At 47.8% G+C, this 26,735-nt stretch overlaps 1 protein-coding gene across 1 annotated transcript in view; it reads left to right on the top strand.

Annotated features, from left to right (window-relative positions):
• The window catches only part of EXOC3 (exocyst complex component 3), a 239,946-nt gene that overhangs the window by 88,784 nt on the left and 124,427 nt on the right, over positions 1 to 26,735 (top strand). The window contains exon 7 of the mRNA XM_085606914.1: positions 9,498 to 9,598. Coding sequence (XP_085463040.1) covers positions 9,498 to 9,598 — 101 coding nt within the window. The remainder of the gene's footprint in view (positions 1 to 9,497; positions 9,599 to 26,735) is intronic.

The following is a 26,735-nucleotide window of genomic DNA, read 5'->3' as shown; positions in this document are numbered from 1 at the left end:
ATGCTCCAATAAGAACTGGTCCGGTCAAGTGTAGGCGAGCTCTGATTGGGCGTCTAATGTCAGATGACTGGTGTCGGAAGCCCCACCCAAGTAAAGTGACTATGGGCGCCATCTTGGAATGGGGTGCTGCTACAGCATCAGGTCGTGAATGGTGTCTCTCAGTAGCTAGGGGAGGACCCCAAGAGGAATAATGATATCCATTTCGCTCCGGTCCTATATTAAGTAGTTAATCGGGTAAATGTCTGCTTGACAGAGTATATAACTGGGTTGTATGCATTGTGCAAAGGATCAGGTAATGCGAGTTGAACCAAACTACCCACGGGGTTATTGTTGTATTGGTCACGTGTCAGTAGAATCCAGATAATGGTGTAAAATATTCGGGGATCACTGCCGTATCAGTGAGTAACTGCGTCCGCCCCTTGTCTATCAGGGGTGGTAAGATCATTGACGGGGTTACTATTGTGTTGGTCACGTATCAGGGGATTCCAGAAATTGGTGTAAGATATACGGGGATCACTGCCGTATCAATAAGTAACTGAGTCCGCCCCTGGTCTATCAGGGGTGGTAAGGTCATTGACAATATAGGGGAAGAGTGTAAAAATATAAAAATATCAGTGTGTTAGTGTACCCCACGGTATATCGTCATTCAAACCTCTCGTATCAGATGAGAGTCTGTGCACCCATCTTTGTTCGAGTCTAAACAAAGCTTGTGTTGTAATTCTTGGATGTGACTCCAAAACGACCCATCTCAGGGAGTCTGGTGTATGGTGAAGACTCTTGAAGTGTGAATACAGTTTTGTGGTCTCCTTCAAGCATCTTATGTTACTTTTATGCTCAGTGATGCATGTTTTAATAGCCCGTGTTGTCATCCCTATATAGTTTAATGTACAGGGGCACTGTAATAGATAAATGCAGTTGGTGGAATTGCAATTAGTGTGGCGTGCTAGTGACCAAGTTAGGGTGTCGGACAAAATCACCTCCTTGGTAGTAATCGTCTGTTTACAGGACGTGCAATTACCACAGGGAAAATGTCCAACAACTGGTGGAAGCCCCCATAGAGTACCCTGGGGGTTCTGTGTTTCTTTTCTGGCAGGTCTGGTATGAATCAATATGTCTCTGGGGTTATTCCTAGCGCGTTTCATAGCTTTTGTAATAGTGTTGGTCGGATACCCTCTTTCTTTTAAATTGTTTGCTAGGATATCAGCCTCTTTTTTGTAGTCCACCAGTGAGCTACAATTTCTCCTCACACGGAGAAACTGACCGAAAGGTAAGTTATCCCTTAATGCCTTGGGATGGTGACTGCTGTAGAGCAAGAGGCTGTTCCTGTCGGTTGGTTTTTTGTAAAGGCTGGTTGACAAAGCCCCAGAAACCAATCTAATGTCTAGGTCCAGAAATGCTATGTGTGACGTGGAGATGTGATTGGTAAATTTTAAATAAGGGTTCTGTACATTAATCCATTGACAGAACTCTTCACATTTATTCCATGGTCCTTTCCAGAGGATGAGGACATCCTCTATAAAGCGTCTCCACATGATCAAATTATCGCCAAATGGATTGGTGGGGCTCTGGATGATCTCCTTTTCGAAAGCTGCCATGTAGAGGCAGGCCAGACTAGGGGCAAATGTACTACCCATTGAAGTCCCTTGGCATTGGTGGAACAGTTCATTCCGGAATTCAAAGAAATTCTCCGTTAATGCCAGGGACGCTAGGTCCATGATGAAAGACACAGGTGTAGGTGATGTCCATTCCTCATTGCGAAGGGCCGCTTCGATCACTGTGAGGGTTGCTTGTTGTGGGATATTAGTGTACAACGCCTCCACATCTAAAGTGACCAGGAGGGTAATCTCCCCATTTGGTTCAAACCCTTCAATAGTTCTGAGGATGTCACTGGTGTCTTTGATGTAAGACGGTATTCTTTGGACCAAGGGTTGTAAGAAGTGATCTACAAATCTGGACAGCGGCTCAAGAACAGAGCCAATCCCGGACACGATAGGCCTGCCTGGGGTCGGTGAGGTTCCTTTGTGGACCTTGGGCAATGTGTAGAAATATGGTATTACAGGATCACAAACATTAAGATAATCTGCTTCTTTCTTGGTAATCCAATCATTAGTCTCTGCCTCAAGGGTAAGGCTATTGATTGCGTTCTTCAGTCTTGGCGTAGGATCTAACGTGATTGGTGTATAGTATTTCCGATCACATAGTTGCCGTCGACATTCTCTCTCGTAGTCAGAGGTGGACTGGATGACTGTAGCACCACCTTTGTCTGCTTGTTTAATTGTGATCGAGTGGTCGTCAGCCAGAGCCCTGGCTGCATCCATTTCCTGTTTAGAGAGGTTGTAAAAAGTTGACCTATCTTGTGCCATAGCTAGATCTTTAAGAATGGCCTTTTCAAAAGTCAAGACCTCAGGGGGAACCATGCCCGCACTGGGGGTAAAAGTGGAAGGTCTATGTAGCCCAGTGTCAGGATTGTCTGCATCTAAAGAAGATTCGTTGTGGAAAAAGGCCTTTAGGCGAATCTTTCTAAAGAAACTGTGAAGTTCGCATGCTTCCCTGAATTTGTCTACCCTGGGGGTGGGTACAAAACCCAGTCCTTTGCGAATCACTCATAGCTCAAGGTGTTGTCAAAGGAACTGGTAAGCAAGGTCCCCCGGAACCCCGGTCACCGGGAACCACCGCTCGAGGAGCGAGCCAACCCCAAGCCTGGAGCACCGCCCATGGTGGTCCGCGGTACAAGACAGCGTTGGGGTCGGCCAGTCACAAAAGCAGCGGTCAGCCGTCCACCGGCGTCTAGGGGATCCCAGACCGTTCGATCAAAGTGATGCTAACCAGGTGGTAGTTACTTACGGTTCTGCTGCCCAAGGGTGGTTTGCAAACCTACCCCGCCCCTCCCGAAACCGGGAAGTGTGATTCACTTTCCAATGCTCCAATAAGAACTGGTCCGGTCAAGTGTAGGCGAGCTCTGATTGGGCGTCTAATGTCAGATGACTGGTGTCGGAAGCCCCACCCAAGTAAAGTGACTATGGGCGCCATCTTGGAATGGGGTGCTGCTACAGCATCAGGTCGTGAATGGTGTCTCTCAGTAGCTTGTGTTGTAATTCTTGGATGTGACTCCAAAACGACCCATCTCAGGGAGTCTGGTGTATGGTGAAGACTCTTGAAGTGTGAATACAGTTTTGTGGTCTCCTTCAAGCATCTTATGTTACTTTTATGCTCAGTGATGCGTGATCAATGTTCCCTGGTCCACCACAACCCCAGTTTTGGCAATATCCATTGTTTCCACCGTGCCCTCCCCAATTCTACCCAGGGGCTAACCCCCAACCTTTTTTAGGCAGAGGCTGGGGCAGAGGAAGAGGGCGAAGACGAGGAACACAGCATGTACAGTGGCAGGACCAGTCCCAACCCCCGATGGAGACCCGGAGCCAACGCAGGGGCAAAAGGACTTAGTCATCAATCGGTCGGACAGACCGCTCAATAGCATTGAGCTACGAGTGATTCGCAAAGGACTGGGTTTTGTACCCACCCCCAGGGTAGATAAATTCAGGGAAGCATGCGAACTTCACAGTTTCTTTAGAAAGATCCGCCTAAAGGCCTTTTTCCACAACGAATCTTCTTTAGATGCAGACAATCCTGACACTGGGCTACATAGACCTTCCACTTTTACCCCCAGTGCGGGCATGGTTCCCCCTGAGGTCTTGACTTTTGAAAAGGCCATTCTTAAAGATCTAGCTATGGCACAAGATAGGTCAACTTTTTACAACCTCTCTAAACAGGAAATGGATGCAGCCAGGGCTCTGGCTGACGACCACTCGATCACAATTAAACAAGCAGACAAAGGTGGTGCTACAGTCATCCAGTCCACCTCTGACTACGAGAGAGAATGTCGACGGCAACTATGTGATCGGAAATACTATACACCAATCACGTTAGATCCTACGCCAAGACTGAAGAACGCAATCAATAGCCTTACCCTTGAGGCAGAGACTAATGGTTGGATTACCAAGAAAGAAGCAGATTATCTTAATGTTTGTGATCCTGTAATACCATATTTCTACACATTGCCCAAGGTCCACAAAGGAACCTCACCGACCCCAGGCAGGCCTATCGTGTCCGGGATTGGTTCTGTTCTTGAGCCGCTGTCCAGATTTGTAGATCACTTCTTACAACCCTTGGTCCAAAGAATACCGTCTTACATCAAAGACACCAGTGACATCCTCAGAACTATTGAAGGGTTTGAACCAAATGGGGAGATTACCCTCCTGGTCACTTTAGATGTGGAGGCGTTGTACACTAATATCCCACAACAAGCAACCCTCACAGTGATCGAAGCGGCCCTTCGCAATGAGGAATGGACATCACCTACACCTGTGTCTTTCATCATGGACCTAGCGTCCCTGGCATTAACGGAGAATTTCTTTGAATTCCGGAATGAACTGTTCCACCAATGCCAAGGGACTTCAATGGGTAGTACATTTGCCCCTAGTCTGGCCTGCCTCTACATGGCAGCTTTCGAAAAGGAGATCATCCAGAGCCCCACCAATCCATTTGGCGATAATTTGATCATGTGGAGACGCTTTATAGATGATGTCCTCATCCTCTGGAAAGGACCATGGAATAAATGTGAAGAGTTCTGTCAATGGATTAATGTACAGAACCCTTATTTAAAATTTACCAATCACATCTCCACGTCACACATAGCATTTCTGGACCTAGACATTAGATTGGTTTCTGGGGCTTTGTCAACCAGCCTTTACAAAAAACCAACCAACAGGAACAGCCTCTTGCTCTACAGCAGTCACCATCCCAAGGCATTAAGGGATAACTTACCTTTCGGTCAGTTTCTCCGTGTGAGGAGAAATTGTAGCTCAGTGGTGGACTACAAAAAAGAGGCTGATATCCTAGCAAACAATTTAAAAGAAAGAGGGTATCCGACCAACACTATTACAAAAGCTATGAAACGCGCTAGGAATAACCCCAGAGAGGCATTACTTGAGACCAGGACCACGGAACAAACTGACATCCTGACCTGTGTTACCTCGTTCACCCCCTCTTCAAATACAATGAAAAAGGTGATCAAAAAACACTGGGGTATCCTAGCTTCTGGCAACCTCTCTTTACCTCAACCCAGATTCGCCTTTAAGAGGACTCAGAATCTGAAAGACATATTGATTCATACCAGACCTGCCAGAAAAGAAACACAGAACCCCCAGGGTACTCTATGGGGGCTTCCACCAGTTGTTGGACATTTTCCCTGTGGTAATTGCACGTCCTGTAAACAGACGATTACTACCAAGGAGGTGATTTTGTCCGACACCCTAACTTGGTCACTGGCACGCCACACTAATTGCAATTCCACCAACTGCATTTATCTATTACAGTGCCCCTGTACATTAAACTATATAGGGATGACGACACGGGCTATTAAAACATGCATCACTGAGCATAAAAGTAACATAAGATGCTTGAAGGAGACCACAAAACTGTATTCACACTTCAAGAGTCTTCACCATACACTAGACTCCCTGAGATGGGTCGTTTTGGAGTCACATCCAAGAATTACAACACAAGCTTTGTTTAGACTCGAACAAAGATGGGTGCACAGACTCTCATCTGATACGAGAGGTTTGAATGACGATATACCGTGGGGTACACTAACACACTGATATTTTTATATTTTTACACTCTTCCCCTATATTGTCAATGACCTTACCACCCCTGATAGACCAGGGGCGGACTCAGTTACTTATTGATACGGCAGTGATCCCCGTATATCTTACACCAATTTCTGGAATCCCCTGATACGTGACCAACACAATAGTAACCCCGTCAATGATCTTACCACCCCTGATAGACAAGGGGCGGACGCAGTTACTCACTGATACGGCAGTGATCCCCGAATATTTTACACCATTATCTGGATTCTACTGACACGTGACCAATACAACAATAACCCAGTGGGTAGTTTGGTTCAACTCGCATTACCTGATCCTTTGCACAATGCATACAACCCAGTTATATACTCTGTCAAGCAGACATTTACCCGATTAACTACTTAATATAGGACCGGAGCGAAATGGATATCATTATTCCTCTTGGGGTCCTCCCCTAGCTACTGAGAGACACCATTCACGACCTGATGCTGTAGCAGCACCCCATTCCAAGATGGCGCCCATAGTCACTTTACTTGGGTGGGGCTTCCGACACCAGTCATCTGACATTAGACGCCCAATCAGAGCTCGCCTACACTTGACCGGACCAGTTCTTATTGGAGCATTGGAAAGTGAATCACACTTCCCGGTTTCGGCGGAGCGGGGTAGGTTTGCAAACCACCCTTGGGCAGCAGAACCGTAAGTAACTACCACCTGGTTAGCATCACTTTGATCGAACGGTCTGGGGTCCCCTAGACGCCGGTGGACGGCTGACCGCTGCTTTTGTGACTGGCCGACCCCAACGCTGTCTTGTACCGCGGACCACCATGGGCGGTGCTCCAGGCTTGGGGTTGGCTCGCTCCTCGAGCGGTGGTTCCCGGTGACCGGGGTTCCGGGGGACCTTGCTTACCAGTTCCTTTGACAACACCTAGCACCAAGCAGGTGTATTGTTATGTATACACCTACCTAGTTGAGTCTCTTGTTTTAGATACAAATTTAAGCAGGCTACTACGCCATCCCAAGAGGCTCGCCACGCATCGATTGGAGCGGCACTAGCTCAAACCTTAGGTGAGCGTTGTCAGACCTTGTGACGATAATTCAGATTGCTTTGGATTTTTGTCTTTTGGGTCACTTGACACGTGTTTTACACTGCATCCACTTATGCATGATCACTCCTTTCGAGCGCAATTGCTTTGTGTATTGGACATGCATACGAGGAGTCCTTGGCTCCAGATTACTATGTATATGAACGACTAAGTGTATTTTAATGTTCTGTTTTGGCCTGTTATGCTTCTTTTCTCCTTTTCCTTTAGGCCATTCCCATGCGGAAGTGTTAAGTTTTTTCCACACTTCCATAGGGTAGTTTTATCCAGGCACTAACACAATACTTCAATATCCTGTCTTACACCCTCACGTTTTGTAGATAGTTCACATTTCATTGGTCCTGATGAATTGCCGCTGGATCCCCCTGACCATGAGGCGAGAAACATGTTGACCATCTGAGTAGAGCGGAGTAGTCCTTGACTCATTGTGTCCAGACTACCGCCACTCATATTGTTTTTAATAGGGTGGTTTACTGACCCAATAAACTTATTATTCAGACTAACCGACCCTGTTTTAAAATACACTCACTAACGTCTACACTTACCTGGCCCTCACTTGCACTCAACCTTCGGCGAGGAACAAAAGATCTCCGTTAAAGAGCCCCATCTTTGGGTGCCCGTTGGGAATTGCAGCGCCGACCCGACGAGGAGCAAAACCCAGATGATGAAGCATGACACCTAGCTTGCTGGGTGTGTGAGGGTTTTAGTTCCACCAGTGTGGGTTCCCCTACCCATCACATGCTATAAGTCCCTAGGCTGTCCAGACATTATCCCTCACTTTGTCTCTATCTTGGGGTAGAGTGTACATTTCACACTAACTCCCCTGACCAGGAGGAACGGCATACCCTTTTTTCCTAATTGACAATTACATTTACACATTTTATCTGGAGCTTCCTAACTAATCGTGCAGCAAACACAAGGTGTATGCTAGATGTCCTACAGGAATACAAGAATCCACTCTATGAATCGTTTTGTGCACACGCCTAAAAAAAGTGGACACTGTAAAAGAAATCGAGGTAATGTAAACTTTGGATCATGTGACCAACAACCCATGTTTGTCTATGAATTTTGAGGGCAATATATTTGAAAATGTGGACAACGTTTTGAAGAATGCTCTAGTAAGAATGGTATGTGAAAATAGCCGGTCAAATTACAGGCACTTCATTTTGTTATGTTCGTTTAGAGCAGAATGAATCTTGATCACAGCCTACAGAGAAGATGCTTTCAAAACAGAGCAATTATGAAGAGTAGAACAAAAGAACTGAAAATTACAAACGCATGAAGAAAGGAGACCAAGAACTTTCTTGGTAAATTGGGGACAGGAGAAGGTGAGGGTTTGCATTCTTAGTTGAAAGGGAGAGAAGAAGATACCTGTTCCACTTATTAATTTTCTTTAAAATGAAGACCGGCAATGTAAATGATGTGGCTTGCAGGTGTTTTGCAAGAGCAAATGGAACAAATAAATGCTAATCCATTTCTGTAAGATAGTTATACTAAAACTTGTAAAACCTATGGTGAAGAACACTGTGGGACAGTAGGGGAAAAGCCAATGATTATTCAAGCCATTTAGAGAGGCTGTGGTAGATAGTTGTATTGGCAAACCTATTCTGTTGATTACCAGCGGTAAGTCGTTCAGGAAAGTAAGATAAAGGCACCTAGAATTAGTGGAAGCAGGTACGTACATCAAACTGTTGGCAGTAGTGAGATTAGCATGCAGCAATAAAAGAAAGATTGGAGGACCCCCTTTACCACGTGGTATATTCTTTTAAAAAACATTTGTTTCTTCTACCTGGTGAATTAAAATTACCTGGAAAGAGATTTATTGAACATTTGTCTACTTCCGTACCATTATCAGTTGAGTGCCAAAATAATATAGCAACAATAATAAATGGTTAAAATCTACCAATATATCTCCTCATTCTCTCTTTGATCACTTTCAAGCAAAACGTTGTTTAGTCCTATTCTTATTGTGATGAACTGGGAGGGGGAACCTTATGCCCGTCTGTTGAACTCCTTGAAATTAGTCAGAATGAAAATCACGAGAAAGGGTTGTTACTGTGCTAAGTGTTCAGTTACTTTATAATCAGTTTTTTTGATGTTCTGAATGTGAAGTGCTGTGAATCCTTTATCTCACTAGTGCACATTGAAATAAATATCTGGAACTGAAGCTTGTCCTTTTTTTTTCTTGGCTAATAGTATCATCATATAAATTCAACCATATTTCCATAACTTTGCATTTGTTGTTCTGTTATGCTTCTACGACAACTGGACAAGAAGATGTTGACAGGAGTAAGGGCTTTAGGCATAGACAACTGCTACATTTTGATTTTGACCCTAAAGGGAAAGTTCTTTCCAAGTAAGACATTGGTAGATAGAAAATTGTTTACATCATGGTCTGTCAATTCAAATCAAACCATCTTCTACCAGGGCAAATTGATACACAATAATAAAGGTTGACACAGCAAGACTGACATGGGATATGTGCTCTACACCAAAAGTAAATAAAGTCAAAGCCAAAAACATTACATTTGTTCAAAGTGCCTCTAAAATCCCACAAATCTTGAAAAACAATATTGACCAGGAGAAGTATTTACAGATTTGTTAAACTCCCCCAGAAAAGTGCCCCGAGCATAATAATCTCAAGACAGTTGATTAGCTGTTACTTTTACTGAAAGATTTGTTTAATAGAGCCTTGACTACAGATATAAAATTTAGTTAACCCTATTGTATAATTTTCTTCCAATTATAGATGTTTGAGCAAAACCTCCAGGTGGCCACACAGATCAGTGAAGATTTGAAGAAGAAGGTGTTGTTGCTGTGTTTGCAGCAAATGAGTTCATTCTTGATGAGGTAGGTTGCTGAAGTATTGTGATTTTTAGGTCTCGCCTGACCCAGCGCATGCGCTGGTCTGGCGAGACTTATTGAGATGGCTCCAAAAAGTGCTACCAGGCCAGCCTAGAGCTACAGGGCATGTGCGCGCGCGCGCTTCACTTTAACGCAATTACTTTGATGTTTGATCGCGATCACTTTCACTTTCGCGGCCGCACAGCCGCTTTGCATAGCCAACAGGTCTCGCTTTTGGGACCTTATAAGTATTTAGTTATGCAACTGTTGCATGGCTAAACACTTATAAGGTCCCAAAGGCGAGACCTATTGGCTATGCCAATGCTTGTTCTGCTTACTGCCCTGGTGAGCCCCGAGACACAACTAGATTATTGTAATTTTGTTTTGTCCTAATTGTACCTTCAGTTTGCACCCAAGTCGAAGAGTTGAGCCTATACACTCCAAACTAAAGTACCTGATGTGCATAGTTGCTGAATATTTTGTGTTTTTTTGGGAGTGGACCCATATTTTTGCTGAGCTGGGGTGTAATTTTAGAACAATTAGCAGTTTGGTTGCCAGGCCACAAATGGGTTCTATCTTCTCTCAACTGAGATGACCTTACGTTCTAGGTCTAATTTATTGAAGTAACACACAGACTTTTGCCAATCTGACACCACTGGTGGGTCGGGGTGATCCATCTCTTACAAATTTCACTTCTTGCAAGCACTATCAAGAAAAAGATCAGTGACTCGTACTTCTTGCTCATCTCATCACATTGTGATTAATAGGTCAGTCCCAAATAATATCAAGCACTGGCTTACCTTAACGTCAGTTGGGTTGGGAAGGTATGCAAGTTCTAGATTTTAGAGTGTCATATGAGTGACCATAACCCACTTTTATTTTTAGGTTTTAGCTTAGGGCTTCCTTCAATGTCTACTAATAAGATGGTCTGCCCAATTGAGTACACAAAAATCGGGGTGATAACACTTACTAAGCATCATCATGTACTAAGATATAATAAATGGATTGACAAGACGTGCACACAGACAATTAGCTCTCGCAAACAAGCCCTTAAAATCTCGCCAAAGGCACCGATATAAATTAGGACTTGTAGGAAGCTTTACAATGAAGCCATCACACGAAGGAAAGAAAAAATTGGGAAGGCGGCTTGGAGGCAGCTAGCTGTTGCCTAGGAACGAATGATGTGCCACAATTTTGGAAGGTACCTAATGCATCCTCCTTTTCAAACAGTCCCACAACCAGCATAAATACGACCATCCATGAGCAAATCTGGGTCAATCATTTCACTAAATTGTTTACTCTAATGTAGCAGAACCCGCTGAGTATAATGCCATAGAGGATTCATTAAACCCAGAGGCTGAAGGATAATTAAAATTCTCCCTTGGGAAAATCATTTCCGCTCTAAAAGGACGCCCCAGTAATAAAGCACCGGGACCTGATGGGCTTCCAGTTGACCTGTTTAAGGACAATCTGGCACTCTGGGCCCCAATACTGATCTCAAATCTTGGTCCAGGGCAATTATTGTATCAATTTTTAAAAATGGAGATAGGAGTGATCCCCAATGCTACTGGGCAATAGCTTTAATTGACACCACGGCGAGTCTTGCTAGACCAACTTGAAACATGAGCAGATGAGAAGTGCATTTTAACATCTGCACAATATGGCTTCAGGCGGGGCTTAGGAACCGTTGCCCAATGCTTTAATTTAATCATGAGTAAATACATAGCTGCTAAAGAGGGATGCCTCTTTTTGTACTTTATGGACCGAAGTGCAGCTTTTGACAATGTTTCTAGGGGGAGGCTATAGAAAATGCTAATAAATAAAGGAGCCAATCTAAAAATTGTCCACTTCCTCTCCCAGTTGCATGCAGATAGAAAAGGTAGCATTAGGTTCGGGCCAAGTGGGGGGTGCAACCCATATATAAAGATTAGGAAGGGGTTAGGCAAGCCCCCTTTCTTTTCAGTCTCTACATTAAATTAATGACTTAGATGGCGTCCCGATAGATGCAGCAGCTGATATACCCCCAAGATCCTACCCCCCCCCCATCCCCCCAAAATGGGGACCTTGAAGGTTACTTGTACTCATGTATGCTGATAATTGCGTGCTCATGGCTGGAATGGGGAGGGGTCTCCAGTAGCTTTAGTACATTAGTCCTAAAGGGGTTCTTCATTACCCTCTTAATCGCACCCTCTTACTCAACCCACTTCTTTTCCCCATCTACCCAGTCATAGCTGGTAAGCCAGCCTAGCTCTTGTGAGCTTCATCTCAGAAAGAAACTGCAAACGGAATTTCAACTGAGAAAAAAATGATTTTCATCCTTATTAAGAAGGGTCATTTTCTCTTTTACTCCGTATACAAAAGCCGGTGGAATTCCCAGAGGCTCAGGAAATTACTTTGTCTCTGCTTGAGCAAAAAAATGGTAATCAAGTTTATGACACTAGGAGAGTAAATGATATACAAATGTATTACATGATCATTTTAATGCTTTCATAGAAAAAAAAGAAAAACACAGGTGTCATGTTGATACTTTTGTATTAAAAAACCTGAAATAATACAAAATAATTATTTACATGAAAAATATTATGTAATAAACTACCTGTTGTAAAGAAGCAACATCACCATTATTGTGTGATATCTTAGCGTATATAATTGGCATTCATTATTTTGTCATTAAAATCAACTGAAGCTCCTAAAAGAACATTAAGTCCATTTTAATTCTTCACAGGGCACATTTGATGGATTAGGATTTTGATGGGTTGAAGACTGTCTGTTTCAAGGTTGGTCTGGTTCGCAGTATGCTGTTATGTAAAGCATTCGTTGACCTAGGTCTACACGTTTGAACCTCTTGTATGGTGTTTGTGATCGTAGAAGGGGGGGGGATTCTGTAGGTAGTCGATAGAGAGAGATTGAGATTGTTTATGCATGCATACTTACTGTCTCATCAACGTCTTCCTTGCACTTATAGGCCCAAACTGTCTCAACCCAGCTAATTGTGTTGAAAAATCTGAGCATACAGATTGGCCCACTCAACGTGCCTGCCTAACCAAGCTGCAAAATTACAGTAATTGTTTTTCACATTACAATACTTTTGACTTTACCTAGATGTGAGAAAGTGCCATCTTTCTTGCATGGTATGCCCCCACTTTTAGCTGAATTGCTGAATGTACTTTGACTGAGTGTGCCCTGGACTCCTGCCAATCAGGTGCCCAGGGCCTATGTTCCTTCCCTAAAACACAAAACCCAAATTGGCAAACCCTGGCCACATGTCAGCCCCTGGTAAATGGTACCCTAGGTACCCAGGGCCTTGTGACCAGGGAAGGCCTCTAAGGGCTGCAGCACTCATTGTGCCACCCTTAGAGGCCCTGTACCCTTACACACACACACACACACACACACACACACTGCCCTTGCAGGCTGGGTGTCTGGGTACAAGACAAAACAAAGAGTCGGCATGGCACACATCCCTGAGTGCCATGCCCACCACCTACACTGCCATGGCATACATCAGCCACCCCTCTAGCTGGGTGCCCAATGCCAGTGGTGTGGGCACAGGAGCAGGAGCCCTGTGCCCCTACAGTACCCAGGTCCATTCCTGGGCACTGTAAGTGCAGTGCTGCCATTTAAGAGCACATGGTGCTGAGAGCTCGTCAAACACGAACTCCACAGCACCATAATGGCAACACTGAAGACTGAGAAGTTTGGTATCAAACTTCTCAGCACATTAAACCCGCACTGATGCCAGTGTGGGATTTAATGTACCAAGCACCCCAGAGGGCATCTTAGAGATGCCCCCTAAAACCTAACCTTCAATCCACGTTTGTTCTGAGGCTGCCTAGGCTGCCACACAGCAGACATGTTGCTGGACCCCTGGGTAGGAGAGCCCCTGCTCTCCTGGGCCTGCAACAATGCACATCCTGGGTGAGGTGCTAAATCTCCTCCCCCAGGATGGGCAGGGGGAAGCTTCAAAGGCATGCCGCCACTGTGTGCTTCCCCAGGCCACTTCAACCCCCCACTCTTGCAGGAAGCTTGGCCGGAAACCCCAAATAAGGACAGGGGATGTGCCAGCCTGCCCACCCCTCAGGTGGGGGAGGCGAGGTGAAGCACATCTCCGGGCTCTCGCCATCTTGAAGATGGGAAGCCCTGCCCAATCAGGATTAGGCTACTGCCCCCCTCCCACAGGAGAGAGGCAGAATAGGGGGTGTACCCACCCCAGGACAGGGACCCATTGGTCCCTGCCCTTCACCTACCTGTAACGCCCCTAAATCTAGTATTTAGGGGCACCCTGAACCTTCCTTCCCCAGATTCCAGATTCCGAAATCCGAAGAAGAGCTAGAAGAAAGAAGACCTGCCCTGCAGCTGCTAAGAAGAGGAAGACACCAACTGCTTTGGCCCCAGCCCTACTGGCCTGTCGACCCTCGAACCTGCTCCTGCTCCAACCTGGCATCTCTTGTGGCCACCAATCTCACAAACCCCGGAGGACCTGGCTACCTTTTGACTCTAAGCCCCCTGGTACTCCCATGAGTAGAGGCTCTACTCAAAATCTACTTCTAATCCCTAGGGGCAGCCCGGAACCGCGAACCCAGCACACTCTGCACCCGCCAAGCCTGGCCTGTGCAGGAATGAACAAAGATCACGAGGACGACCCCACGGCGACTGTGACCCCGAGTCCGGCACCCAAGGACCTCCCTCTGCACTCCTGAAGAAGCCTGCAGCCTCAGAACCAGGTGCCCCCCCAACCGCGATCAACCGAGGGTAAGATTTCCCGACACCAAAAGGCACCCCTGCACCCGGCGCCCCACGGCCCCCTGTGCCCAATCCCGGGGTGCCTACCTATCCTCCAACTACCCAACTTGCCTCTCGAAGTGGTGGTGGCACCTGAAAAATCTTCGTCCCGAGCGTGCAGTCTTTTTCTAAACCGAAGCTTTCCCATTGAAATCAATTGAGCGTCCGAAGGTTCAGAAGCACCCTGCACCTAGCCGCCCGAGTGGCCCTGGAAGTGCAACCTCTACACCTATCTACTTCCTCACTTGCCCTGAGTAAGTGACCAGTCAGCAACCACCAACCAAGGCCCCCCTACCTCTCATAGGATAACATTGGGCCTAACTCTCTCTGCACCCGGCCGCCCTTGTGCCGCTGAGGGTGAACCAACTGTACCTACCTGACCCTGGGAGACCCCTGAGTCTATGCCCAGAACTTTAACTCTGCCAGTCGAGTACTTACCTTTAAACCGATAACTCAATTTTCTCCATAGGGTAACATTGACTGGCTTTTCCTGAAATTTCTTTTGTGTGGACTTTTCAAAACTTAAAATATTCACCAAAAATCAGCCGAGTAACGAAAATGAAAATACTCACCTGCAATAAGGGGGCTCCCAGTGCTGCATCATGGTGCCCAGCACTGACTCTGAAAAATACTTACAACTGTACTTACCAGTAACCCAATTTTCTCCCATAGGAAATCATTGACTGTTTTTCTGTGAACTTTCTTCTAAGTGTCAATTTCTGCAAACTTTAAATATTCTTTAAAAATCGTATAATTTCTGAAAACGTAATTACTTACCTCTTTTGGATAAAGGTCCCAGTACTGAGTCTAGGCACCCAGTACTGGATTACAAAAGTAAGGAGAACATACTATACCTGCAACTTGAATTTTCTGCCATAGGGAATCATTGACTGACTCTATGAAATATTTTCTGAGTGTCAACTTTTAAAATAGCAAAATATCGTCTAAAAATCATCACAGTAATTAAGTCGACTTTTATCACTTGTTTCTAAGTTCTGTCCCAGGACTGAATCTAGGATCCAGTCCTGGAATTCCAAAAGTAATCCAAAAAGTAATTTATTGCAAATAACTGGAAACTTCCATTGAACTCAATGCATTATTGTGTTTAAAACTGTGTTGCCTATTGCAACCACTTGTAAGTTTCTACAAAAGCCAATTGCATATTGCAAAAGTATTTATATAAAGCATCTCATCCTGAGAAAGTATATTTTAATACCTATTGTTGGTTCTAAAATAAAACAAGCATATATTTTTTGATATATAAACCATTGGCCTAGAGTTCAGTTATTGAGTGTGTGAGACCATTTGCTGGCTGAGTGTGTGCAACAAATGCTTTACACTGTCCTCTGATACTGCCTTACTGCTCGACCAAGCTACCACTTTAGAGAGTAAGGTTATATCTAACTTTAGCCTCTACCAAACCTCTGGGGACTGTGGACTCTGTACACCCTGTACCTATTTGGCAACAGTATATATAGAGCCACTTTCTCACACTAGAACCTTGACTACATATCCCAGTCATTAATGCATTGGTACAGTCTCTCCTTGTAAGGAAGTGGGTTTCTGTTGCAGTAACCCCCCCACTTTTTTGCCTGATACCTGATGCACTTTTCCTTGGTGTGCCCTGGGTCTCTGCCAATCAAGTACCCAGGGCCTGTGTTCCTTCCCTAAAAACTGTACTAAAACCTAAACCCAATTGGCATCTCTGGCCACATGTCAGCCCCTGGTAAATGGTACCCTAGGTCCCCAGGGCATTGTGACCAGAGAAGACCAGAGAAGACCCCTAAGGGCTGCAGCACTTATTGTGCCACCCTTAGGGGCCCAAAACGTATTCAGGCGGCATGAAAATTGCCTACATCAAAACGACCTGGTTTTGCAAGGGGGGTCACCTGGGTTTTTGGCCCGGTGCTCGGCGGCCACCTAGGGGAACCTACCAAACCCACACATTTCTGAAAACTAGACACCCGGGGGATTCCAGGGAGGTATGGCTTGCGTGGATCCCCCAACGTTTCCTTACCCAGAATGCCCTGCAAACCTCAAATTTAGCTGAAAAAATCACCTTTTTCATACATTTTTGTGTCCTTGCCTGTCGCGGGTACTTGGGCCTCCCACACGAGTGAGGCACCGTTTTTATCAGGAGACCCGGGGGAACGCTGGGTGGTAGAAAATTTGTGTCAGCCCGGTGATGCCACAACTTTCCCCCACAAAAATGTGTGAAAAAGGTGATTTTTTCAGCCAAATTTGAGGTTTGCAGGGCATTCTGGGTAAGGAAACGTTGGGGGATCCACGCAAGCCATACCTCCCTGGAATCTCCCGGGTACCTAGTTTTCAGAAATGTGTGGGTTTGGTAGGTTTCCCTAGATGGCCGCCAAGCCCGGGGCCAAAAACTCATGGGACCCCTTTTGCAAAACCAGGTTGTTTTGTGATAGGTAATTTTGATGTCGCCTCAATAGGTTTTGGTCCCTTGGCTGACGCGGGCACTAGGCCTACCCACGCAAGTGAGGTACCATGTTTCTCTGAAGACTTTGGGGAACGCAGGGTGGGTGGAATTTTGTGGACCCACGCAGATTCCAGAACTTTCCACCACAGAAATGTGAGGAAAATGTGTTATTTTGGACACATTTTTAGGTTTGCAATGGATTCTGGGTAACAGAACCTGGTGAGAGCCAGTGAAGTCACCCCATCCTGGATTCCCCTCGGTGTCTAGTTTTAAAAAATGTACAGGTTTGCCTACGTGCCAACTGCGCTAGGGCCCAAAATCCACAGGTATGCATATTGCTAAAGAAAATTCGGAGCCCAGTGGGCTTTCTGCCGCCCTGGGGGGGGAATCGGGGAAGGTGGTTTCATCACGATATGCCCCTAAAGGGGCAGAAAGACTGTGGCTATTTTTTGTGGGGGTGGGGGCATTGGTATGACCATTTTGGGCAGCCCCCACCCACACGCATAAAAAAAGCCGGCGTACTCGCTGGCGCCTAGTGGGCTTTCTGCCCCCCCAGGGGGCAGATCAGGGGCCACTGCCGCCATCTGCCCTCCCGGGGGGGGGGGCAGAGAGATTGGAATTTCTCTGGGGGTGGGGTGGGGTATTGTCATGCCCATTTTGGGGAGCCCCTACCCCTACACTAACAAAACAAAAAAATCCATGGTTTCTAGTGGGAATTCTGCGCCCCCCAGGGGGGCCAGATTGGGGGCTACAGCTCCCATCTGCCACCTGGGGAGCAGAAAGACTGTCATTTTTGTGGGGGGGAGAGTGGGGGCATTGGCGTGCCCGTTGCGGGCAGCCCCCACCCTAGAAAAAACCTAAAAACTAATCCCTGGTTTTTAGTGTGCTTTCTGCCCCCCTCGAAGGGGCAGATTAGGGGCCAATGCCCCATCTGCCCCCAGGGTGGGGCTGAAAGACTGTAGTAATTGGGGGGTGGGGGCATGGGCCGGCCTGTTTTGGACAGCCCCCACCCCTATTTTTTTTATTTCCCTGGTGTCTATAGGGCTTTCTGCCCCCCCGGGGGGGCAGATTGGGGGCCAATGCCCCATCTGCCCCCCAGGGGGGGCAGAAAGGCTGTAATGGTGGTGGGTGGGTGGGGGCATTGGCGTGCCCGTTGCGGGCAGCCCCCACACTGAAAAAAAAACTAAAAACTAATCCCTGGTTTTTAGTGGGCTTTCTGCCCCCCCGAAGGGGCAGATTAGGGGCCTATGCCCCATCTGCCCCCCGGGGGGGGGCAGAAAGACTGTAGTAATTGGGGGTGGGGTGGGGGCATGGGCCTGCCCGTTTTGGGCAGTCCCCACCCCTATTTTGTATTTTTAAAAAAAATCCCTGGTGTGTAGTGGGCTTATTGCCCTCCGGGGGGGCAGATTGGGGGGTACTGCCCCCATCTGCCCCCCAGGGGGGGCAAAAAGGCTAAATTTGGCCAAAATTCTTTGGGGGGAGCAAAGGCCCTTGCCCAAGGGGCCGCTCCCCCCTCCCTGGTGTCTAGTGGGTGGATCCCTGCTTGGGGCTCGCCCTCCTGTGGCGATCCCCAAGCAGGGATCCACTGGGGAGGGGTACCATTGGAAAGGGGAGATTCTCCCCTTTCAAACGATACCTCTCCCGTCTTTCTACGTGCTCAGGGGGCTGAGATAGCCCCCTGAGCACGTAGAAAGTGCAACTGAAATGAGCCTTTTGGCTCATTTCAGTTTCACTTTCACTGTAATGACGTCGGCGCGACGTGCGCGTTGATCGGCATTACAGTGAAGGGAGGGGGGGGGCTCGGGAGCTGGGGAAATTCTTCCCCAGCCTTCCCCAGCTCCCGAGGCTATTTTGGCAGAAAGGGAATCCCTCTGGTGCCCGCACCAGAGGGATTCCCTAGGGTATGCCTCATGACGAGCTGGACTCGTCATGGGCACAGCGCGACTGTGCTCCATGACGAGTCCAGCTCGTCATGGGCATACAAGGGGTTAAAAATCACAACAGTAACTAAAACGTATTTACTCACTTGTTTCCAAGAACTGTCCCAGGACTGAATCTAGGATCCAGTCCTGGAGTTAGAAAAGTAATCCTGAAAGTAATCAATTGCATACAACTTAAAATTCCTATTGAGCTCAATGTATTATTGTGTTTGAAATTGTGTTGCCTATTGCAACAAACTGTAAATATTGCATTTCAAGTCAATTGCCTCTTGCAAGGTATTTAACTAAAGCATCTCATTCTGAGAAAGTATATTTTGATGCCTCTTGTTGGTTCTAAAGTAAAACAACTATATATTTTTATATACAAACCATTGGCCTAGAGTTCAGTTCTTGAGTGTGTGAGACCATTTGCTGACTGAGTGTGTACAACAAATGCTTTACACTGTCCTCTGATACTGCCTTACTGCTCGACCAAGCTACCACTTTAGAGAGTAAGGTTATATCTAACTTTAGCCTCTGCCAAACCTCTAGGGACTGCGGACTCTGTGCACACTGTACCTATTTGGGAACAGTATATACAGAGCCACTTTCTCACACCTGGTTTACAGCAATTTGGTATAGCTGACTTCACTAGAAAAAGTGATCAATCGCTCAGACACTGCAGAATGTAGCCATAATACTTTTTGGAGGCTTGTATTTTCTACCTTGTGGATCCTTCTCTGGCTGCCTATCTGCAAAATGGCCATTGTTTAAATCTTCGATCATTAGCCGTGACACTACTGTGAATGCTCACTTAATGTTTTGTAACCTATATTTACATTATTGTTTTTTGTAAACAAACTTTATTGAGGTGTACAAACTTTACCAGAGATCATCAATACATCACATTTAACCTACATCTGGATATACAGTTAGTGAACTCTGGTATGTACCGCTCCATAATGCAAGAACATAAAACGGACTCAGCCCCGTGCTGTACTCGCGAGATCCCCCTCCTCCCGCAGTTATACAATAGCTATGCTGATTAGTGGTTAGACCGTAGGTCATTCTTTACATCCCACAGTCTCATCTTCTAACTCCCTCCCCCGGCCAACTCCCCCCTCCCTTTCTCTCCCTCCAGGCATGTCACTTATATACCTATTCCTCATTCGTGTCTAGTTTCTGGCACAGATTGTGCTTTGTGAATATTAGGGGCCCCATTTCCAGAACCCTTGTTCTATAGAGACGGCGGTGCACTATGGTTGCTCATCAATTCTCCGGGGCTATACGATGGTCATGGACGGAAATAGCCTAACTCGCTCCTACCAGGGGCTCGCTCCTCAATTGACTCTTCGTCTCTAACCTCATCTGGGGCTTGAAGTAAGGCCATCAGGGATTCACATGCTTTAGCCGCCTCTAGGGCCTTCTCGCTTTTTGTTCGTTGTGTAATCTGCATCCTAACTATCCCTTCACATTCCGCCCATTTACTGAATTCTTTCTTCCACCTGACTGTATTGGGCCCTTGTTTTGCTTTCCAGTGCATGGTTATATCCCTTTTGGCTAGTACTAACCCCATAGCTATGAATTTGCTCATGATTTTGTTTTTCATTGTGTGTGGGAACCAGTGTAACAGGCAGTATCCCTGCGACACCTCCACTTTCCTGTCAGTGATATCTGCCAACAGCATAGTTACCTCCTCCCAGAAGCTACCCAGCTGTGGGCAATCCCAGAGCATATGTCTAAACACAGCTCCCTCGCTATTACATCGCGGACAAGCCGCCTCTTGAGAATGAAAATTCTGATTAATCTTCTCCGGGGTAAGGTATGCCCTGTGTAGTATATAAAAGTGCATTAGTTGGAATCTGGCATTTCTAGTGCTCTTCCAAGACCTCTCTACTATCTCCCCCCAATTATTTTCTGGGATGTCCTCCCCTATGTCCGCTTCCCATTCTAAATGCAGTTCCGTTTCCCGCGTTAGCCGCCTGTAGATGCATGTGACCGCTTTAAATGTCCTTGCCCCCATGACCAGATATTTACACCCTAATGACGTAGGTGGTTCCGTGATTCCCTCCCCCCAATGCTTTCGAATGGCCGCAGTGAGGGCAGAATGCAACAGAAAATCCCCCCTGGGTAAGTCATATCACTCTTGCAGATCGTTGAACGGGATCATAGCGCCCTCTTCATACAAACCCCTATGGTATGTAACCCCTGTTCTGCCCAAGCTGTCAAACCCTGCCAACTACCTCCATGTGGGAGGGCCCCACACATAAGAAGCTGAATTTCCGGAGCATAAGGGCATCTTATTTTGGCACGCCTCAGATACCTATGTCAACACTGGCAGGCCGTGCGTAGTTTCAGGGGAAGGCTTGAAGGGCGAATAGGCAGCCTCAGTGCAACCTGGGCGATTACCTTTAAGGTCACTGAGGCCTCTCTCAGTTCCCCCAGTCCCCAAAGCGACTTTCCCCCCATTTCGTGAGCCACTGTAGCTGTGCTGCAAGATAATAGGCCTCAAAGTCGAGTACCGCCAGCCCCCCACTGCTCTCGGATGCATGAGAACGCTAAGGGCCACTCTCCACCTGCTATTCCCCCAGAGAAACCCCCAAATCATCGACTTGAGTTGGGTGAAGTACTTCGGTGGTACCCACACCGGCAGGGTTCTGAAGTAATATAGTAATCTCGGCAGGGTTACTATCTTAAGCAGAGCTACCCGGCCAGCCACCGACTGGCAGAGATCCCCAGAACTCAAAGTTACCTTTCGTACCCCTAATTGTTCTCCCTATGTTACCCTCCAGGATGTCTTTCTGTGTGTGGAAGATTTGAGTGCCCAGGTACATCAGGCTCCGAGGCTCCCATCTCACTCCCTCAGTTTCTTGTGGGCCTAACCTACCCTCCATCACTGGGAACAAACAAGACTTCATCCAATTTACCTTCAGCCCCGCTACGTCACCCAGGGCTTGTAGCAAGCCCTTTGCACCCCTGAGCGCCTCCCTCGAATCTGCCAGGAACAGTAACCAGTCGTCTGTGTAGAGCGTAATGTGGTGGATCTGGCCCAGAACATTCAGGCCCTGATAATGTTGCCCTGTTCTAGCCCGGGCTGCAAACGGTTCCATTGCAAGGGCGAAGAGTAAGGGGGAAAGCGAGCACCCCTGTCGTGTTCCCCGTCCCACATCACAGACATCCGATATAATTCCCCCGTCTTAACCCTAGCAGTGAAGTTGGCATATAAGAGAGCCGTCCAACCCACATACCTCTCACCCAGCCCCATCGTCTTCATCACATGAAATAAATACGGCCATTCCAGGCTGTCAAATGCCTTCTCTATATCCACTGAGACGACCGCCGCTTCTAATTTCTTATAGAAATCTGCCTCTAATACCTGTATGAGGCGGCGAACATTAAGGGTTGTGTTTCTGTTGGGCATAAACACGGATTGATTTCTGTGTATAAGGGCTGTCATATGAGGGAGTAAGTGAGTGGCCAGTATGCGATTCAGGATTTTGTAGTCCAAGTTAAGCAAGGAGAGCGGGCGGTACACCGCTCTGTCCCAAGGTGGTCTCCCTGGTTTGAGCAGGGGTATAATAATCGCTTCTCTGGTCCAGACAGGTAGGCGTCCCTCTCGCCTCGCGTCATTGTACAGCTGTACCAGTCTAGGGGCTAGCAAGTCAATATATGCTAAGTAGAATTCAATGGGTTGGCCATCTGTTCCTGGAGTTTTGTTACGTTCCCTATTTTTAATAGCCCCCCGCACCTCTCCCATTTCCTCGTCCCAACCCAGAGTAGTCGCAAGTTCCTCATCCAAGACGGGTAGTTCCACGTCTCCTATGAACGCGTTGATGCCCTCTTCCATTGGCATCAGTCTGCTTTTGTATAAGTCTGTATAGTAATCTAGGAACAGGTCATTTATACCTTGCTGGTCAGACCTCACAACTCCAGTCTGTTCTTTGATTTCCAATATGATCGACGCCCTCCTGGCTGGGTTGGCCAACCATGCCAATAACGCTCCCGACTTGTCTCTCTCCATGTGGGCTCGGGTTATATATTTTTTTATAATCAAAGCAACGAAGTCGCTCCACTTCTACCCCTACGGCTTCTCTAGCTTCCAGGAGTTCCCCCATGTTTATCAGACTTCTCTGGCCTTTCCTGTTCTAGCTCTCTTAGGCGCTGGCCCGCCCTCTATATTTCCTGCAGTAAGGTTTTCCGTAAGCCCACCATCCCGAGATACAGCGCCCCCTAATGACCGACTTAAACCCATCCCACTCCACCAGGGAGCTCGATGCTGAATTAGTGTTGTCCTGGAAATACTGGTCAATGGCGATTCCTATCTCTGTGTGAAAAGCTTGGTCCTCTAGGGCCTCGGGTCGCAGTCACCATGTGGGTAATTTGGGCCTTGGTCGAGACCACTGCAATCTTAACCACTCTGGGTTGTGGTCGGATATCGTTCGTGTGAGGTATTTGCTACTGCGCACCCCCTCGTGCACATCAGTGGAGCACAATATGGCATCTAACCGAACATGGAGTTCGTGCAGCGCTGCAAAGAAGGAATAATCCCGGGTATCCAGGTGCTGTACTCTCCAGGAGTTCACCAACCCCCACGTTCTTTGCCAGTTTCGTCTTGACTCTGCTATCTTATGCGTGTGGGCATCAGGAAGTGGCGGATGGGAGCGATCTAGTGCGACGTCAGTAATGGAGTTGAAGTCTCCTCCCAACAGAACCATACCTGTAAGAACAGAAGCCATTTTCTCAGAGAGATGCGAAAAGAAGATATATTGATCTGAGTTAGGCGCATAAATACTCCCCAGACTTATGTCTCTGCCATCTAGTTTCCCGGAAACCACCACATACCTGCCCTCTGGGTCTATGAATCGCTTGTTGCATTGAAAGGGTACTCCCACCGTTATCCAAACCAAAACTCCACGTGCAAATGTTGAGTAGTTGGTATAGAATACTTGGCCCCTCCATCTACGCTGCAGCGCTGCCCCTTCAGCTGCCATAATGTGGGTCTCCTGGAGCAGCGCAATCTGAACTCCCCTACGGATTAAGTAAGCATGAATTTTGTGACGCCATACCATCGAGTGCATCCCCCATACATTCCATGTAATACATTTTAGTTCTGAGTGACCCATTGCATGTGGAATACCTTTCCTCTGCTATATTCTACCATTGTGACACGCCTGTTCCCAGCTAACATCCCAGTAACCAAATAAAACCCCCAACTCCCCCTCCCCAGGACAGTCACTGGTGAACTAGTTCCCATCCAAACTGTACGTAACCGCATAAAGTCCACTAGTGGTTGCAGGGGTGTTCAGCCAACAGTTCTGGGTCCAGATCTCCGCCCGCTGCCCCCCTGGTACTTGCAGCAGTTACAAGGCCCGACCAGGCATCTGAGGACCACCACCAGCTCGAGATAAGCAACAGGATCCTGTTAACGCCTTCACAAGTCGAGGCCGGAGTACTCCACCAATGTCTGCAGTGCAGGGGATTAGATCCCCTCCATCAGATAATGTCATCCGCCGTCTGGGGTGTGATCTGTGATAGCTCCACTTCTGAGAGACCATTTTCACTGGGAGCTGGTGAGCTCGTCGATCTCTCCGTTCCTGTGCCGTTGTTACTTGAAGTGGGACTGGAGCCGTGTTGGCTATGCTTCGCTACTTCATGCAGCACTCTTCGAAGTTCCAAGCTGAGTTCCCTAGGAGAAGGAGCTCTGGATCCCATTTTGCTGCTACTAGGGCTCTGTTGCAAGGAGTTCAATGGAGAGTCATGGCGCATCGGTGTCCTCCGTGTGTCCAACCATTCCCAGGCCACTTGTGGAGTGGAGAAGAATTGGGTACGCGCGACATCTGCCACTTGGAGCCTGGCAGGAAACAGCATGACATACGACAACTGCAGCTGGTGTAACTTCTTCTTGACAGCTAAAAAGGAAGCCTTGTTATGCTGGACCTCCCTTGTGAAGTCCGGAAAAATAATTATTGCGTTTTTGTCGATCTGCAGTTCCTGTTTTTGGCGAGCTTGCTGCCGTATGTGGTCCCTGTCTCTGAAATGCAGTAATCGTGCTACTATCGGCCGAGGAGGTGCACCAGGTTTAGGCAGCCTTGCATGGACTCTATGGGCTCTTTCCAGTGCATAGAAGGATGACAGACCCACTGGGGCTAGTTCTGTTCTGAGCCACTCTTCCAAGAAACGCACCATATTCGTGCCCTCCGCTTTTTCCGGCACACCAATGATGCGGATATTATTCCTGCGGGATCGCCCTTCGCTATCCTCAGCCCGCACTTCCAGCACTTTGACTTTAGTTTCCAGGTCCTTTAGTGTTTTCTGCATTGTCGTCACCTTCTCTGGAAGGCCTCCCAGTTCCTTCTCAATTGTCAGCACACGATCCTTGAGCTGCCGGTGGTTGTCTTGTAACCGGGTTAAGTCTGTGCCGATTGCCCCTATTTTCTCCTCCAGGGCCTATCTGGAGGCTGTGATTGCCTGCATAACACCAGTCAGCGTTGGTTTCCTGGGGGTCGCCTGCTTCCCGTCTCCAGTACCTCCTCTTCATCGACCGTCTGGGTGCCAGGGGCTTCCACGTTGAGGACTGTAAACCCTCTTCTCTTTAGTGTTCTCCCCATTGCCTCAGGCAGGTTCTGGCACCCCCTCTGTATTTCGGATCTTCTGTGTTAAGCCGTGTATAGCCACGTGCAGACTCGGTGGGTGCTTGACGTTGTCGCTCCTCCAGTTGTCCCAAGGCTGCCCTCGCCCCTACGCCCCCAGCTGCTTCGTCCGTATCCTATCTCCCTCTGTTTTCCTGATTGGGCTTGTTTCTGAATGTGCTTAGGCCTCTCTTCCTTGTGTTCACAAATAGCGATCCCTGGAAAGGTGGTCGCGGCTGCAGTGGGGTCTTGCGTAGTCCCAAAGCCTGTGTTCCTAATTCAAAGGACGTTGAGGAGTGGATTGTCTGGCTAACTGTAGGGCACCCACCCTTGTAATCCTCCGTGCTTTGTCTGTGCCCTTAGTTCTCAGTGTCTCCACAGCCCCTTAGGTGCACACAGCCTCCCCCATGGCCCTGCCAATTCTCCACGTGCTAGCGAGTCCGCTATACTCCGCTCACCAGGCCTTTATCACCCCACTCTGAGCATGCAGCTCCTTTGAAGTAACCCCTACGGTCGGCCTCGGCTGCTGTTAGTCCACACTCCGCTGAACCGACGGCGCTTGTCTCTGGGTGCACACTTTACCTCACTAGCCTTCTTGCACAGCCCGTCCACTGACCCCTCAGTGCTTCCGCGGCGGCTTAGGTGTGCGCTGTCTCCTTCAGGGTGCAGCCAGTGACCTGTAGGCAGATGAGTTTGTTATGCGCCACTCCCCCGGCCTTGCAACCCACAGCTTCAATTGTGCAGCTCCTCTGAAGCAGCCCTCAGGGACTGTCCGGCGGTGCTGAGCTCACGCTCTGCTGGAGGCCCCAGAAAGAATTGCAGAGGGGCTGCCCTTGATCCACTCTGTCACCCAGGGGAAGTCGCCAGCATGGGCACCTCTTGCACGCTTCTTCTTGGGCTTCTCACTCACTCTTGGGAAGCAGTGTTATCCCTGGGTCATAGCAGGCACTGTGGGAAACAGGTCTTCCCGCACTGGACAGCCCCCAGGTTCACCAGCCCTCCGCTGCTTGCGCTGCTTCAGTATCTTGGACTGCGCAGCGCGGTGCATCAGGCGATGAGCACCAGAAACCCTCCTCCTCCCTACTGCACAGTCCCAGTAGTACGGCGCCGGCCCGGACGATTTATCCGTGCCTGTTGCAGAGCCAAGTGTCCCACCGGTGGGGCCTCGCTGCTGGCAATTCTCCCCACTGTGGCCGGTGACAGTCACTGCCCTACCGAGCTTCCCTGCACTCACTGCAGTGCGGCCGCCATTTTGCTGCTTGGATTAAGGCGCCACTATCAGCCCAGAACGAGGCACAGGGTCCACTGTGTGAGGGGCTCCAGCTCACCTCGATTATCCCTGCTATCTCCGGGTATCGGCCGGCCTCCAGGTG

The sequence above is a fragment of the Triturus cristatus genome, chromosome 5_2, assembly GCF_964204655.1.
Source record: "Triturus cristatus chromosome 5_2, aTriCri1.1, whole genome shotgun sequence".
NCBI lineage: Eukaryota > Metazoa > Chordata > Amphibia > Caudata > Salamandridae > Triturus > Triturus cristatus.
The sequence above is the reverse complement of the archived record's forward strand: the minus strand, read 5'-3'. Positions and strand labels throughout refer to the sequence as shown.